This window comes from Panulirus ornatus, chromosome 8 (assembly GCF_036320965.1).
Source record: "Panulirus ornatus isolate Po-2019 chromosome 8, ASM3632096v1, whole genome shotgun sequence".
Lineage (NCBI taxonomy): Eukaryota > Metazoa > Arthropoda > Malacostraca > Decapoda > Palinuridae > Panulirus > Panulirus ornatus.
The window spans coordinates 44813455-44831158 of NC_092231.1; the positions used below are offsets into that span (position 1 = coordinate 44813455).

The window sequence follows — 17704 nt, forward strand, 5'->3', positions numbered from 1 at the left end:
ATACTGTCTGCCCTTATTCATTCCCGTCTCCACCTTGCCACACATGAGATAACAACCCCCTCCCCTCGGATATGTGCGAGGTAGCACTAGGAAAAGACAACAAAGGCCACATTCGTTCACACTCAGTCTCAAGCTGTCATGTATAATGCACCGAAACCACAGCTCCCTTTCCACATCCAGGCCCCACAAAACGTTCCATGGTTTACCCCAGACGCTTCACATGCCCTGGTTCAATCCATTGACAGCACGTTGAACCTGGTATACCACATCGTTCCAATTCACTCTGTTCCTTTCAAGCCTTTCATCCTCCTGCATGTTCAGGCCCCGACCACTCAAAATCTTTTTCACTCCATCTTTCCACCTCCAATTTGGCCTCCCACTTCTCCTCGTTCCCTCCACCTCTGACACATATAACCTCTTTGTCAATCTTTCCTTACATATTCTCTCCATGTGACCAAACCATTTCAAAACACCCTCTTCTGCTCTCTCAACCACACTCTTTTTATTACCACACATCTTTCTTACCCTTTCATTACTGACGCGATCAAACCACCCCACACCACATATTGTCCTCAAACATCTCATTTCCAGCACATCCACCCTCCTCCACACAACTCTATCTATAGCTCACGCCGTGGAACCATATAACATTGTTGGAACCACTATTCCTTCAAACATACCCATTTTTGCTTTCCAAGATAAAGTTCTCGCCTTCCACACATTTTTCAACGCTCCCAGAATTTTTGCCCCCTCCCCCACCCTATGATTCACTTCTGCTTCCATGGTTCCATCCTTTGCCAAATCCTCTCCCAGATATCTAAAATACTTCACTTCCTCCAGTTTTTCTCCATTCAAACTTACCTCCCAATTGACTTTTCCCTCAACCCTACTGTACCCAATAACCTTGCTCTCATTCACATTTACTCTCAGCTTTCTTCTTTCACACACTTTACCAAACTCAGTCACCAACTTCTGCAGTTTCTCACCCAAATCAGCCACCAGTGCTGTATCATCAGTGAACGACAACTGACTCACTTCCCAAGCTTTCTCATCCACAGCAGACTGCATACTTGCCCCTCTTTCCAAAACTCTTGCATTCACCTCCTTAACAACCCCATCCATAAACAAATTAAACAACCAGAAACATCACGCACCCCTGCCACAAACCAACGTTCACTGAGAACCAATCACTTTCCTCTCTTCCTCCTCGTTCATGGTCATACACATGATTAGTGCTTGCATGATAGTTGAGATGGTTTCAATTGTTTGAGACAATGAAAATCTTTAGTGCCAATTTCTATTGTATATCTCTAACGTCCTTTCCCTCCAGGACCTCCCATGAAGGGGATGATCACAGCAAAAGAGTCTTCACTTATCCATGCATGTCCTTACGTTCCTCCCTGGCATACACCATTCCAAGCATTCTTCCCCCATTTCTCTCCCTCCAATACTCTTTTGCTTGATTTTCTCATGTCACAGGTGGTCTTCTCACACTAACCTCTTTAATCATACTCTCTTACAGTTTCCATGTAAACTCCCCATATAGCACTCTTTCTACATGCCCATAGTAGTGATTAATGCTGTTTGTTTTTGTACTTTGTGTACTGCAGTGTTTAATGGAAAGAATGGGTCATTATGTGGTAAGCCTGTACATTTAACTTTTATTGAAAGAGCAGAATATAGGTGTGAGGTGATAAGTCGGGGATATAAAAATTAAGGGGTATAGTTGATTATATGTTTAGGGTTGTGAACAGGAAGTCTGAGGTAATTACACCACAGTTGCATTGACATACAAGAATGTTTCATGGTATTGTGATCAAGTTTAGGAGAAACCATTAAAGGAAGTAAAATAGCATATATCCCAAATGCCAGTATTAGCATACTTTGACTCTTCCAGGCCTTTGATGATACAGTCATGTTCTTTAGGTAAAGGGATTGGAGAAGTTCTTTTGCAAGACAATTTCCCTTTGTGCTACACAGAGAGAGCTTTGATAGAGACACTGTCGAGATGCTGTTATAAAGGAAGAGATATGTGCACTTGCATTGCTTTTGAGAAGTGGCATAGTTCACTTATGGTAGAGAGATTATTTACACAGAGATAACAAAACATGAATCTGTTTTTCAGAAGCCTTTGGATAAGACCACTAAATGTCTTCAGTCCATGCTCATTACAGCCCTAACAAAAAGTAAAGTAACTCAGATGGCTTATGTTGTTTTAGCTGATTCATTTATAAGAGCTTACCTTCCTTTGAAAATACATGATGCAGTCAAAGAGCTCAAAAGGGTGAATGATGTTATCTTAACAGGTATAAAAAGTAGCAGGAATGTTAATGCAGCAGCTTCAGGCAGTATTAGAAAAGGGTTGGCTAGAGAAGAAATCACAGGTCCCTCTAGTGGTAACTCCATATCTTAACTGCGGATATCACTGGCAGTTACAGGTGTTTAAAGGGGAGAGGCTAGGTATTCTTCTATCGATTTGTGTCTCTGATACTCATTTCCTTTGAGAACTCCCTCAAGCGGGTGGCCCTGGCAAAAGTCTTCATAGCTGGTGAACTCCAGTGCCACTTCTTAGCCTTTTAGTGCCTAATTCTTGATGGGCCACAAGCAAAGAGCAGTTCTAGAAAGGTTTTTCTGAGGCTCCTATCTAATGTTCCTACTGACTACTTCTACCTAATGGTCCAACTTACTACTTCTACCTAATGGTCCAACCTACTACTTCTACCTAATGCTCCCACCTGAATGATCCTGCCTACTACTTCTGAGAATCTTTAGATCTCAGGTTAAGAGAGACGTACATGTTGGGCACTTTGGAGTTTAAGGACATTTGCATAGAGTCAGAGAAAGTGTCTTCTGACCTGACATGAATGCTGAAATTGAAGAAATAGTGCATTCTTGTGAAACTTGTTGGAATTATGAGACCACACATACCAAAGAACCACTCCTAAGCCATGAACATTAGAGAAAAATCTAGTAGTATACAATACCTTATTACAGTTTATTTCTTTTCCAGTTTCTGGGAAATAGATAAGCTACATGACATATGCACATACATTAGTCATATGTAAGCTTAAAGGCTCACCTTGCCTGGTTTAGGACTTTTGATGAAAGTACTGGTGACAGTGGCATTCCAATGATATTGTCAGGCATGATTGATTTTACCAGAAAGTGGGATATAAAGCACATTATAATATCCCTTTATAACAGTGAAGCAAATGGAAAGACAGAGTCACCTGTCAGAAGTGCTAAGATACAACTGTATGAAATAGAGAAGACTAATAAGGACCAGTATCTGGCGCTGATAGATATGATAAATGCCCCTAACACAAGTAACAATCACAAGTGCAGCTTAGAGGATGATTTGTAGGAGAGTAAAGACTGTGATGCCTGTGACTGAGTTACTGTTGCAGCCTAATGTTTCTATAGGTGAGGTAGAAATTACATAATGTTACGCAAGTGCTGATGAATTAGCAAGGCTGCCGGAGAGTGTTGCAGTCAGGCTGAAACCTTTCAGGTTAGAGGAAAATGAGTGGCTAAAGTTTTTGTTCCAGATCTTACAAGGTCAGGGCAGATGATGTGTTTTATTAGAGCAACCAATACCATTTAAAACCAGAAAGGGGCTTCCTTTCACAGAGCTGATGATGGAAGTACCTGTGAAAAGTGATGTTGCTTTGGACAGACGTAACAGGGTGGTGTTTTTAGTTCAGAAGATCACAACTTAACAGTGTGTGACAAACATAGGCTTGAAAGCAATGTAGGACTTTTTGGTCATAACAAAGAAACTAAACTAACGAAGTTGAGGCATATTGCTTGGTGGTTACCAAGTAGGTTTGATGATTGTGTAACTAATGTGTGATTCGTTCTGACAGCCATAAATTTCTTTCCTTAATTTCTTGTAACTGACCCGTAAGGCTGTCTTTTTTCATATTGTAACAAAATGACAGGATTGTATAAAGAAAAATGAAGGAAGGATGTTGCAGTATGCAGTGTGTATTTTAACACATTCATTGGTTTGTTAGTGTTTCAACATTTTGTAATGATAGCTACTATTATCATATGTCATCCTACTGCTATTATTTGGCACAATACACTTGTCTTCCTTTCAAGATTGTTTCTTCTCATCATGTCTATACAATTTCTCTTTATGTGCTGAGTTGTAGCAACATCAAGTTATCCATCGTATAGTGCATATTTATTAAGATGTATAAAATGTTAGCATAGAAATTGCTACATTGTCAATCCTACTGCTGTTCATGATGTATTTGGAGAATACAATGATGTTTGCAGATCATGATTAAGAGTATTACATTTTAGGGAATGATGCTAGATAAGATGATAGTAGTGAAGCTTATGTATATCAGGGAAAATTTAAAGGTAAGGTAGACACTTGGAAAACATCACTGGAACTTGTGAAAATCTCACCTAACCTCACCCAGTAGACAAACTGTATGGTAGAAATATACCAACATGAAGTTTGTGCACTGCTGGGAATTACATGGAATAGTGGTGGCACAACTAGCAACTAGATTTATTGTCTGTTTGTTGACAGTCATCAGTTGTTGTTCCATGGTCGGTCATGGATGTGCCTGGAATATGTAGACCAGAATACTGAAAGTTAAGATAGGTTAGGGAGGTCAAGTCAGGTGTACATAGGTTCTGCTGACTATTTACAATCGTATTATGTACTTCTATATCAGATAACCCATGTTTTCCCTGATATATGTAGCCCTCATTACTATTGCCTAAAGTATTTTGCTCAATAGAATATGTTGCTCTTAACTCATGTTCCACAGTTATTATTGCATTCTCTTAATATAGCAATAATCATTGCAAAACAAAATCACTCACTATCCTAAGCTAATAGCAGTGTAAACTAATGTAGACTTTTACCATTATTGCTGATATCTATCTAACTGTCCATCTATATCTGTGATCTCACTCCCTCTGGAACACCCTCAAGGAGGTGGCTATGGCAAAAGAGATATTAATCAGTGTAAGAAAGTAAAAGATATCCAACATACAGAACAGATTCTTTTAAATGCTATACAAAACTTCAGCAGAAAAAAACTGCAACATCCTTGGCTTCACTGCCAGCTCAAGATCATACCAGGTAAGAAAGTATCAGTTATCTGTAACTGGTATCAGTGATTTTACAGAGACTTCATCTTGTCACAGATTTAGGAAAAGGTATGGTTTTAGCATGCTAAATTGATAATTTTTGTTTCATAATGTTGAGTAGATATTAGATGCCTATATCAAGTAATATTTCTAAATATTTCCTTCTAAAATCAGGTTGCATCTTATGTGCTTGTGCCTCTTATATGCCAGCAATATGGTAAGAGTAAGGAAAGTGAGTTGCTGGCACATGTTGGAAAGATATTTTCTAGGAAATATTTAGCTCCTTATGTCATTAGTCACTTAGACCCTTTATCACCCTAGGATTATATAAAGAGAAAAATAGGCATAGTTGTTGCATAATCTCTCTCTCTCAAGAATTTTATCACTGGGGACACTTCTTGTTCTAGTCTCTATCCTTCATGTGTAATCCTGCTAAAATTACTGAGTTGCTGTTTCTTCACATTTCTCATGTTAATTCTCATAACTATTATCACATACTAATAGATATCATGAACATTCTTTCTAGTGAAATAGATCGTCTAACAGTCTGCATAATTCAGAATGGCCTTCATATACACACAACTTGCAGGTCAGCAGCTGTGCATCTATACTTGTGGTTGTAAGGGAACTAAAGAGAGCAGAAAATTTTTACATTCCAGGCAATGAAAGGTACCTGTTTTTGCTGCTGATTATATGATAAGTTACCTGCCTGTTTAAACAAAAGTGGAAAAAATTAGAACATCACTTGATATCAGCCACCCTGTAAGGGTTAAGAGTAGATCCTGTCTTTAATTATCTTTTAGATTTTTCTGTAAATCCTTCTGTCATGTGAATTTGCTCTTAAGACATTCATGGGGCTCTCTCTGTTGGTGATGAATATAAGTTTTGGTGGATGAAAAACCCTATCTGTATTTTGTGCAAATCATTACATGAATCCATTTTTTCATTCTCTTCCTTCGCCTCTTTCATTTCAAAAAGCTATTTTTTAATTCCTTATGGTAACAAGTTAGAGACACACTCCAACATTCAGTGAATTATGGGAGATGCAGTCATTTTAGCACTAGTACACCTCAGTGCCTAGTTGTCACACATGGGCAGGTTTCTGTATGTTTGTTGAGCCCCTGTGGAGAAGTGCCTGCTGGCCCTGTATGTCTTATGATGGTCTTTCAGAAGTAAATTTTAATGGATAGACCTTAATTGTTTGGGAAAACAACCAAGTAATTACTCTCAAATGCTCATAGGGCTCTGCTTACAGTAGAAAAATGATTTTTCATCCTTCCTTTGTCCTTGGCTGTATCATTGCTTAGATTGGAATTATGGATTTTTATATTCCTAAATTCAGACATTTTGAAGTCAGAAACAAAATAAGTCACCATTGTTTTACAGTTTGGCCGAATGAGAGCTATGCTGTTCATACCAAGGTTCACAAATACAGATGAAGGATCATACTATTGTAGGGCAGCCTTGCATGATCGAGAAATCCAAGCAAATACCATCCTGAAACTAAGAAGTAAGTTGAATATTAGAAGGTAATTATTATTTTAGTATAACTGTAAAAAGTACACATAGGTTGTGCATTTAGGCCTTCTCATCTCATTAACAATTATTGTCTTAAAATCAGTTTTTTTTTTTTTTTTGTACTACAACCAAGCTGAAGATATATCAGTTTCCATATCATTCCATGATTGGTATGTGAGACTGTATTTTTAAACCACAAGCTACAACTAATGTATTAGTAGAAAACAACGAATTGTTCCAATTTTGATACCTACCTTTTATTTGCATATGAAAAGTAACCCCAGTGTGAATTTTCTGATAGTACTTTTAAACACCAGCACGAGATGGTAGTATCTCCATTTCAAGCTGTTCCTCCTCAGTATGTCAGATCAACTTGTTTATGGCAGATAAACCAAATTCAGTGGGTTGGATGATACTGTACATCTTAATTTTGTACCCGCTTAGTCTTAAAAGTCAGTCACCCTCAGAAAGGTAAAATTCATAATAACATGTAAACCAAAACTGCCTTAGATTAGTTATAGGGGAAATTGCTCATTGCATGAAGATTGTAACCTCTAATTTGCCATTTGCCTAGACTTGTCCCTCATCAGTCATAGAGGCTCTTAGAAATGACAACTGCCTGTAGACTACCATTTGGCTAAAAGTACATGCACTACAAATAGAAATGAACATGTGGGTTGAAAATGAAAAGCTTTCTGTTCAGGAACAGGAAAGAAAGCTCATAAGCAAAGCATCAAAGATTTTAAGTCCCACACATTGTAGAATAAGAACCAGAGATTTACCTTAGATGGTAAAAATAGAGCTATAAAACTAGTTTTTTAAGGTTTTACATATACATTTTGAGCAACTCATCTAATGATTTAGTAAAGAATGTAAGATGTATAGTGTATAAGAGATGCAGCATTACAGGGTAACAAAATTGATATCCATTAATCATGGATCGTGGCGTATCTTCAAGAATTAATCTCATTTCTATAGCTATTCAACGACATGTGGATCAATGAAGTTGAGATAAAATTCTTCAAGAATCTCTTCCCATATCTTTAGGTAATCCAGTAGACAGCATGACAGATTATGTTGAAAAGTATATGAATGGAGATATAGAATTGGTGAGTTAGCAGACCATGATGCTCTCATACTGATGGCTGATAATGAATGGTGAACCTCTACAGATGGAGGTTCACACTGGATCAGAAAATATTAATTCTGAAGAGATATACATAAGTATACGTATGTAAGTAGGAGAGATGGCCAGAGAGCGTTATTGGGTTATGTATTAATTGATAGGCGTGCGAAAGAGAGACTTTTGGATGTTAATGTGCTGAGAGGCAGCAGGGTTGGATGGCATTGCTGTGGAATTTATTAAAAAAGCACCAAAAATGCACGGAAACCACAGCTCCCTTTCCACATCCAGACCCCACAGAACTTTCCATGGTTTACCCCATACGCTTCACATGCCCTGGTTCAATCCATTGACAGCATGTTGACCCCAGTATACCACATCGTTCCAATTCACTCTATTCCTTGCCCTCCTTTCACCCTCCTGCATGTTCAGGCTCCGATCACTCAAAATCTTTTTCACTCCATCTTTCCACCTCCAATTTGGTCTCCCACTTCTCCTCGTTCCCTCCACCTCTGACACATATATCCTCTTGGTCAATCTTTCCTCACTCATTCTCTCCATGTGACCAAACCACTTCAAAACGCCCTCTTCTGCTCTCTCAACCACACTCTTTTTATTTCCACACATCTCTCTTACCCTTACATTACTTACTCAATCAAACCACCTCACACCACATATTGTCCTCAAACATCTCATTTCCAGCACATCCACCCTCCTACACACAGCTCTATCCATAGCCCACGCCTCGCAGCCATACAACATTGTTGGAACCACTATTCCTTCAAACATACCCATTTTTGCTTTCCGAGATAATGTTCCTGACTTCCAAACATTCTTCAAGGCTCCCAGAATTTTCGCCCCCTCCCCCACCCTATAATTGACTTCCGCTTCCATGGTTCCATCCGCCGCCAGATCCACTCCCAGATATCTAAAACACTTTACTTCCTCTAGTTTTTCTCCATTCAAACTTACCTCCCAATTGACTTGTCCCTAAACCCTACTGTACCTAATAACCTTGCTCTTATTCACATTTACTCTTAACTTTCTTCTTTCACACACTTTACCAAACTCAGTCACCAGCTTCTGCAGTTTCTCACATGAATCAGCCACCAGCGCTGTATCATCAGCAAACAACAACTGACTCACTTCCCAAGCTTCCTCATCCACAACAGACTGCATACTTGCCCCTCTTTCCAAAACTCTTGCATTCACCTTCCTAACAACCCCATCCATGAACATATTAAACAACCATGGAGACATCACACACCCCTGCCGCAAACCTACATTCACTGAGAACCAATCACTTTCCTCTCTTCCTACATGTACACATGCCTTACATCCTCGATAAAAACTTTTCACTGCTTCTAACGACTTCCCTCCCACACCATATATTCTTAATACCTTCCACAGAGCATCTCTATCAACTCTATCATATGCCTTCTCCAGATCCATAAATGCCACATACGAATCCATTTGCTTTTCTAAGTATTTCTCACACACATTCTTCAAAGCAAACACCTGATCCACACATCCTCTACCACTTCTGAAACCACACTGCTCTTCCCCAATCTGATGCTCTGTACCTGCCTTCACCCTCTCAATCAATACCCTCCCATATAATTTACCAGGAATACTCAACAAACTTATACCTCTGTAATTTGAGCACTCACTCTTATCCCCTTTGCCTTTATACAATGGCACTATGCAAGCATTCCGCCAATCCTCAGGCACCTCACCATGAATCATACATACATTAAATAACCTTACCAACCAGTCAATAATACAGTCACCCCCTTTTTTAATAAATTCCACTGCAATACCATCCAAAGCTGCTGCCTTGCCAGCTTTCATCTTCCGCAAGGCTTTTACTACCTCTTTTCTGTTTACCAAATCATTTTCCCTAACCCTCTCGCTTTGCACGCCACCTCGACCAAAACACCCTATATCTGCCACTCTATCATGAAACACATTCAACAAACCTTCAAAATACTCACTCCATTTCCTTCTGACATCACCACTACTTGTTATCACCTCCCCATTAGCCCCCTTAACTGAAGTTCCCATTTGCTCCCTTGTCTTACGCACTTTATTTACCTCCTTCTAGAACATCTTATTATTTTCCCTAAAATTTAATGATACTCTCTCACCCCAGCTCTCATTTGCCCTCTTTTTCACCTCTTGCACCTTTCTCTTGACCTCCGCCTCTTTCTTTTATACATCTCCCACTCATTTGCATTTTTTCCCTGCAAAAATCGTCCAAATGCCTCTCCCTTCTCTTTCACTAATAATCTTGCTTCTTCATCCCACCACTCACTACCCTTTCTAATCAGCCCACCTCCCACGCTTCTCATGCCACAAGCATCTTTTGTGCAAGCCATCACTGCTTCCCTAAATACATCCCATTGCTCCCCCACTCCCCTTACCTCCTTTGTTCTCACCTTTTTCCATTCTGCTCTCAGTCTCTCCTGGTACTTCCTCACACAAGTCTCCTTCCCAAGCTCACTTACTCTCACCACTCTCTTCACCCCAGCATTCTCTCTTCTTTTCTGAAAACCCTTACAAATCTTCACCTTCGCCTCCACAAGATAATGATCAGACATCCCAACAGTTGCACCTCTCAGCACATTAACATCCAAAAGTCTCTCTTTCGCACGCCTATCAATTAACACATAATCCAATAACGATCTCTGGCCATCTCTCCTACTTCCATACGTATACTTATGTATATCTCGCTTTAAAAACCAGGTATTCCCAATCATCAGTCCTTTTTCAGCACATAAATCTACAAGCTCTTCACCATTTCCATTTACAACACTGAACACCCCATGTATACCAATTATTCCCTCAACTGCCACATTACTCACCTTTGCATTCAAATCACCCATCACTATAACCCGGTCTTGTGCATCAAAACCACTAACACACTCATTCAGCTGCTCCCAAAACACTTGCCTCTCATGATCTTTCTTCTCATGCCCAGGTGCATATGCACCAATAATCACTCATCTCTCTCCATCAACTTTCAGTTTTACCCATATCAATCTAGAATATACGTTCTTACACTCTATCACATACTCCCACAACTCCTGTTTCAGGAGTAGTGCTACTCCTTCCCTTGCTCTTGTCCTCTCACTAACCCCTGACTTTACTCCCAAGACATTCCCAAACCACTCTTCCCCTTTACCCTTGAGCTTCGCTTCACTCAGAGCCAAAACATCCAGGTTTCTTTCCTCAAACATACTACTTATCTCTCCTTTTTCCTCATCTTGGTTACATCCACACACATTTTGACACCCCAATTATATTTATTTTGCTTTGTCGCCATCTCCCGCGTCTACGAGGTAGTGCTAGGAAACAGACGAAAGAATGGCCCAACCCACCCACATACACATGTATATATACATACACGTCCACACACGCAAATATACATACCTATACATCTCAGTGTACACATATATATACACACACAGACATATACATATATACGCATGTACATAATTCATACTTTCTGCCTTTATTTATTCCCATCATCATCTCGCCACACATGGAATAACAACCCCCTCCCCCCTCATGTGTGTGAGGTAGCACTAGGAAAAGACAACAAAGGCCTCATTCGTTCACACTAAGTCTCTAGCTGTCATGTAATAATGCACCAAAACCACAGCTCCCTTTCCATATCCAGGCCCCACAGAACTTTCCATGGTTTACCCGTGACACTTCACATGCCCTGGTTCAATCCATTGACAGCACGTCGACCCTGGTATACCACATCGTTCCAATTCACTCTATTCCTTGCACGCCTTTCACCCTCCTGCATGTTCAGGCCCCGATCACTCAAAATCTTTTTCACTCCATCTTTCCACCTCCAATTTGGTCTCCCACTTCTCCTCGTTCCCTCCACCTCTGACACATATATCCTCTTGGTCAATCTTTCCTCACTTATTCTCTCCATGTGACCAAACCACTTCAAAACACCCTCTTCTGCTCTCTCAACCACACTCTTTTTATTTCCACACATCTCTCTTACCCTTACATTACTCACTCGATCAAACCACCTCACACCACATATTGTCCTCAAACATCTCATTTCCAGCACATCCACCCTCCTACGCACAACTCTATCCATAGCCCATGCCTTGCAGCCATACAACATTGTTGGAACCACTATTCCTTCAAACATACCCATATTTGCTATCCGAGATAATATTCTCGACTTCCAAACATTTTTCAAGGCTCCCAGAATTTTCGCCCCCTCCCCCACCCTATGATTCACTTCCGCTTCCATGGTTCCATCTGCTGCCAGATCCACTCCCAGATATCTAAAACACTTTACTTCCTGCAGTTTTTCTCCATTCAAACTTACCTCCCAATTGACTTGACCCTCAACCCTACTGTACCTAATAACCTTGCTCTTATTCACATTTACTCTTCACTTTCTTCTTTCACACATTTTACCAGCTTCTGCAGTTTCTCACATGAATCAGCCACCAGCGCTGTATCATCAGTGAACAATAACTGACTCACTTCCCAAGCTCTCTCACCCACAACAGACTGCATACTTGCCCCTCTTTCCAAAACTCTTGCATTCACCTCCCTAACATATATATATATATATATATATATATATATATATATATATATATATATATATATATATATATATATATATATATATATATATATATATATATAATGTGTATATATATATATATATGTGTATATATATATATACATATATATATATATATATATATATATATATATATTTTTTTTTTTTTTTTTTTTTATACTTTGTCGCTGTCTCCCGCGTTTGCGAGGTAGCGCAAGGAAACAGACGAAAGAAATGGCCCAACCCCCCCCCCCCCCCATACACATGTACATACACACGTCCACACACACAAATATACATACCTACACAGCTTTCCATGGTTTACCCCAGACGCTTCACATGCCTTGCTTCAATCCACTGACAGCACGTCAACCCCTGTATACCACATGACTCCAATTCACTCTATTTCTTGCCCTCCTTTCACCCTCCTGCATGTTCAGGCCCCGATCACACAAAATCTTTTTCACTCCATCTTTCCACCTCCGATTTGGTCTCCCTCTTCTCCTCGTTCCCTCCACCTCCGACACATATATCCTCTTGGTCAATCTTTCCTCACTCATTCTCTCCATTTGCCCAAACCACTTCAAAACACCCTCTTCTGCTCTCTCAACCACGCTCTTTTTATTTCCACACATCTCTCTTACCCTTACGTTACTCACTCGATCAAACCACCTCACACCACACATTGTCCTCAAACATCTCATTTCCAGCACATCCATCCTCCTGCGCACAACTCTATCCATAGCCCATGCCTCGCAACCATACAACATTGTTGGAACCACTATTCCTTCAAACATACCCATTTTTGCTTTCCGAGATAATGTTCTCGACTTCCACACATTCTTCAAGGCCCCCAGAATTTTCGCCCCCTCCCCCACCCTATGATCCACTTCCGCTTCCATGGTTCCATCCGCTGCCAGATCCACTCCCAGATATCTAAAACACTTCACTTCCTCCAGTTTTTCTCCATTCAAACTCACCTCCCAATTGACTTGACCCTCAACCCTACTGTACCTAATTACCTTGCTCTTATTCACATTTACTCTTAACTTTCTTCTTCCACACACTTTACCAAACTCAGTCACCAGCTTCTGCAGTTTCTCACATGAATCAGCCACCAGCGCTGTATCATATATATGTATATATATATATATATATATATATATATATATATATATATATATATATATTTTTTTTTTTTTTTTTTGCTTTGTCGCTGTCTCCCGCGTTTGCGAGGTAGCGCAAGGAAACAGACGAAAGAAATGGCCCAACCCACCCCCATACACATGTATATACATATGTCCACACACGCAAATATACATACCTACACAGCTTTCCATGGTTTACCCCAGACGCTTCACATGCCCTGATTCAATCCACTCACAGCACGTCAACCCCGGTATACCACATCGCTCCAATTCACTCTATTCCTTGCCCTCCTTTCACCCTCCTGCATGTTCAGGCCCCAATCACACAAAATCTTTTTCACTCCATCTTTCCACCTCCAATTTGGTCTCCCTCTTCTCCTCGTTCCCTCCACCTCCGACACGTATATCCTCTTGGTCAATCTTTCCTCACTCATTCTCTCCATGTGACCAAACCATTTCAAAACACCCTCCTCTGCTCTCTCAACCACGCTCTTTTTATTTCCACACATCTCTCTTACCCTTACGTTACTTACTCGATCAAACCACCTCACACCACACATTGTCCTCAAACATCTCATTTCCAGCACATCCATCCTCCTGCGCACAACTCTATCCATAGTCCACGCCTCGCAACCATACAACATTGTTGGAACCACTATTCCTTCAAACATACCCATTTTTGCTTTCCGAGATAATGTTCTCGACTTCCACACATTCTTCAAGGCTCCCAGAATTTTCGCCCCCTCCCCCACCCTATGATCCACTTCCGCTTCCATGGTTCCATCCGCTGCCAGATCCACTCCCAGATATCTAAAACACTTCACTTCCTCCAGTTTTTCTCCATTCAAACTCACCTCCCAATTGACTTGACCCTCAACCCTACTGTACCTAATAACCTTGCTCTTATTCACATTTACTCTTAACTTTCTTCTTTCACACACTTTACCAAACTCAGTCACCAGCTTCTGCAGTTTCTCACATGAATCAGCCACCAGCGCTGTATCATCAGCGAACAACAACTGACTCACTTCCCAAGCTCTCTCATCCCCAACAGACTTCATACTTGCCCCTCTTTCCAAAACTCTTGCATTCACCTCCCTAACAACCCCATCCATAAACAAATTAAACAACCATGGAGACATCACACACCCCTGCCGCAAACCTACATTCACTGAGAACCAATCACTTTCCTCTCTTCCTACACGTACACACATATATATATATATATATATATATATATATATATATATATATATATATATATATATATATATATATATATATGGGAGCGGGGGGCTGGAAATCCTCCCCTCTCATTTTTTTTTAGATTTTCCAAAAAGAAGGAACAGAGAAGGGGGCCATATGAGGATATTCCCTCAAAGGCCCAGTCCTCTGTTCTTAACGCTACCTCGCTAATGCGGGAAATGGCGAAGAGTATGAAAAAAAAATGAAATATATATATATATATATATAAATGTTTCTCTCCATGCAGTATCCCACAGGCTTTGTGAGAATCTATAGAATCTCGGGTGGGTAGAAACCTTATAATCCCTGCCTTCTACTAAGATATTGCCTGTCACCCCTCCCTAACCACATATTCAGTGCTAGCAGCCAACTGGCTCGGCCTAAGTCTCCCCAAAGACAAATCAGCAACCTCCACTTGGCAGTTACATCATCATCCCCTGGCCTTTGAAACCAACCTGCCTTGGAATGCTGATGTCAACCTGATTGTGATCTTCATTGAGCAAGAAAAACATTTTCGAAGAGAAGATGAGTGAGAAACAACAACCCATGAAAAATCCTCATGGGACAGCACTAGAAGCGAATCTTTGACATCTAAAGTAAGGTGTCATTAATGTTGTAGTCAACACATATATTGTACTTTTGCAACCATAATCTTGCACATGTATGAGATTTAAGCTAATGTTCCCAACCCCATTCACATGTCCTGGACCAGTTAGCCATGAATTGATATCATATGTCACCAGTAGTGATAATTCATGCTCAGAGATTTCACATTCTTCAAAGCAGAAGGACCTTTATCAAAAATGCATTTGGCATTTGCAAGAATGTTACATGTTTCTGACGGCCACAAATGTAAACATTCACTTACATTGGAAAGATAGGTGTAGAGCAGAATGATGAGGAGGAGGATTATAAAAATTTATCTCGATCTCATGATAATGACAATCATATGGTGAAGCAAGTTCACAGCTAGGGGAAAGCAAAAGTGGTGCTATGATGGTGATGTGTCTCCCATATCAATCTTCGCTCTCCATTCCATCTCTTTTTTGCTGGGACTGCAGTATTTTCTAATGTGATGACTCATTTGAACTTGTCATCATCATCAACTACAGCACTGACATCAAGAATGTGTAGATAATGATAAACCCAGGATGTTTATTTTTTCATACTACAACTGCATCTATAAAAGTCATCACCCGTATATGTGCAGGAAAAAATACAGCAAGGTCTGTGTCGTGTGACATTGACTTAGGTGACTATCAAAGCTTCCATCACACCTGAAAAGTATGAGTATTTCATTTATCTAACAAATGCAATATATTGTATCCTTAATTTGATATACTTTACTACATTTTCACATGGAAAATATCTCGGGTTATTTTTTATATCAAAAGGTTAGAAATGTCCAAATTTCAGTTTTGTTTCAGCTATACAGTATCCTTCTCCAGTATGATTTGTGTTTTTGTCCTCTAAAATGTACTTTTGCTAAAAGAAGTTACTGTTTTGCAATATTTATTCTATGCAATGTTTTGCAATGTTTATTCTATGTACTTATACGTGCTTAAGAGTGATCACATTTCATGATATGCCTCGCATCTTTGTGCAGTCAATTGTATTATGAAAAACCTGTTATCCAGTGGTTTATTTTTGCTCTATTTTTTTTCCAATGCATAAATTATCTCTTCATCCTTTTAGCCCCTCAGCCTCGTGTAGAGTCGGTAGTGGCATCACCAGCTGTTGTTGGAGGAGAATTTACTGTCAGCTGCACTGTTTCCAACTGGAGGGGAGAGGTAACTATCAAACTTAGTTTAGAATAATTCAGGATAGAAATTTCATGATTTTTCAATAACTTTTATTGAATGGCATTTCTCAGAGAAAGCTTTTAATTTGCAGGTAATGCTACATAAAAAGGTAATTTTGGTTCGGGTTTCTTTCCTAGCTAGAAACCATGCCATAGGGTTACTTATTACTAATCCATAATTTGTAATTGTTTTTGTTCAGCTTACTCATTTGTATCATATATTAAGACATATTCATGATAATGTTTATTCGAATAGGAAGTACCTGATGATAGAAGCAGAATATGCAAGCATCACATGTAACCAAAGATAAGCATGCTGACTTTGAAGTCTTTTTTCTGTAAATGGATATAAGAATATTAATTACCAAATAAAGTAAAATTTACTCTGTAGGAGTATTCAAAGGGCAAACAGTGGACACAGTTTTGGGGTGTTTTACTCTCAGCTCACCATGTTTTAAAAATGACTTTTACATGGACTGAAACAAGGATTCATGGGCCTATCATATGTTAGTAAACAATATTTGATGGAAGAGTTGCACATTTAGTATAAGGGTTCATCCTCCTAATGATAATGCTGAAAATGGCTTATCCTTCACAAGTATTTATTGTAACAAGGACTTTTTGCATTTTGGATGTGTGTTAAAGCCAGAAGGACTGTGAGTTGGGACTTGCCCGAAAGAGGCCTCCCTATTAAAGAAGTGCCAACAGGAACTAAGAAATAATCTAAATAATGATAACTAACATCAAGCTATGTTGATCAAATTATAAGTCAGCATTACACACCTCTCTGAAGCATACACCAGTATTTCAACAAATTAGATCTTTTCATTTCATATCATCTCTTTATTGTATGAAGAATCACCTTGGTTGTGCATAATGTCAGAATCAGATTAAAGCATAGCCATCATTTCTATAGGAAAGCATTTACTTGATACATGTTATTATTATATATTATACTTTGTCGCTGTCTCCCGCGAGGTAGCGCAAGGAAAGAGATGAAAGAATGGCCTAACCCACCCACATACACATGTATATACATAAATGCCCACACATGCACATATACATACCTATACATTTCAATGTATACCTACAGATACATGCACAGACATATACATATATACACTTGTACATATTCATACATGCTG

The 17704-nt window shown here is 39.5% G+C and overlaps 1 protein-coding gene across 2 annotated transcripts in view; it reads left to right on the forward strand.

Moving 5' to 3' along the window:
- The window catches only part of LOC139749926 (uncharacterized), a 342839-nt gene that overhangs the window by 136116 nt on the left and 189019 nt on the right, over nucleotides 1-17704 (forward strand). For both annotated transcript variants that reach the window (XM_071664343.1, XM_071664344.1), the window contains 2 exons: nucleotides 6502-6625; nucleotides 16454-16548. In XM_071664343.1, the coding sequence (XP_071520444.1) occupies nucleotides 6502-6625; nucleotides 16454-16548 (219 nt within the window). The remainder of the gene's footprint in view (nucleotides 1-6501; nucleotides 6626-16453; nucleotides 16549-17704) is intronic.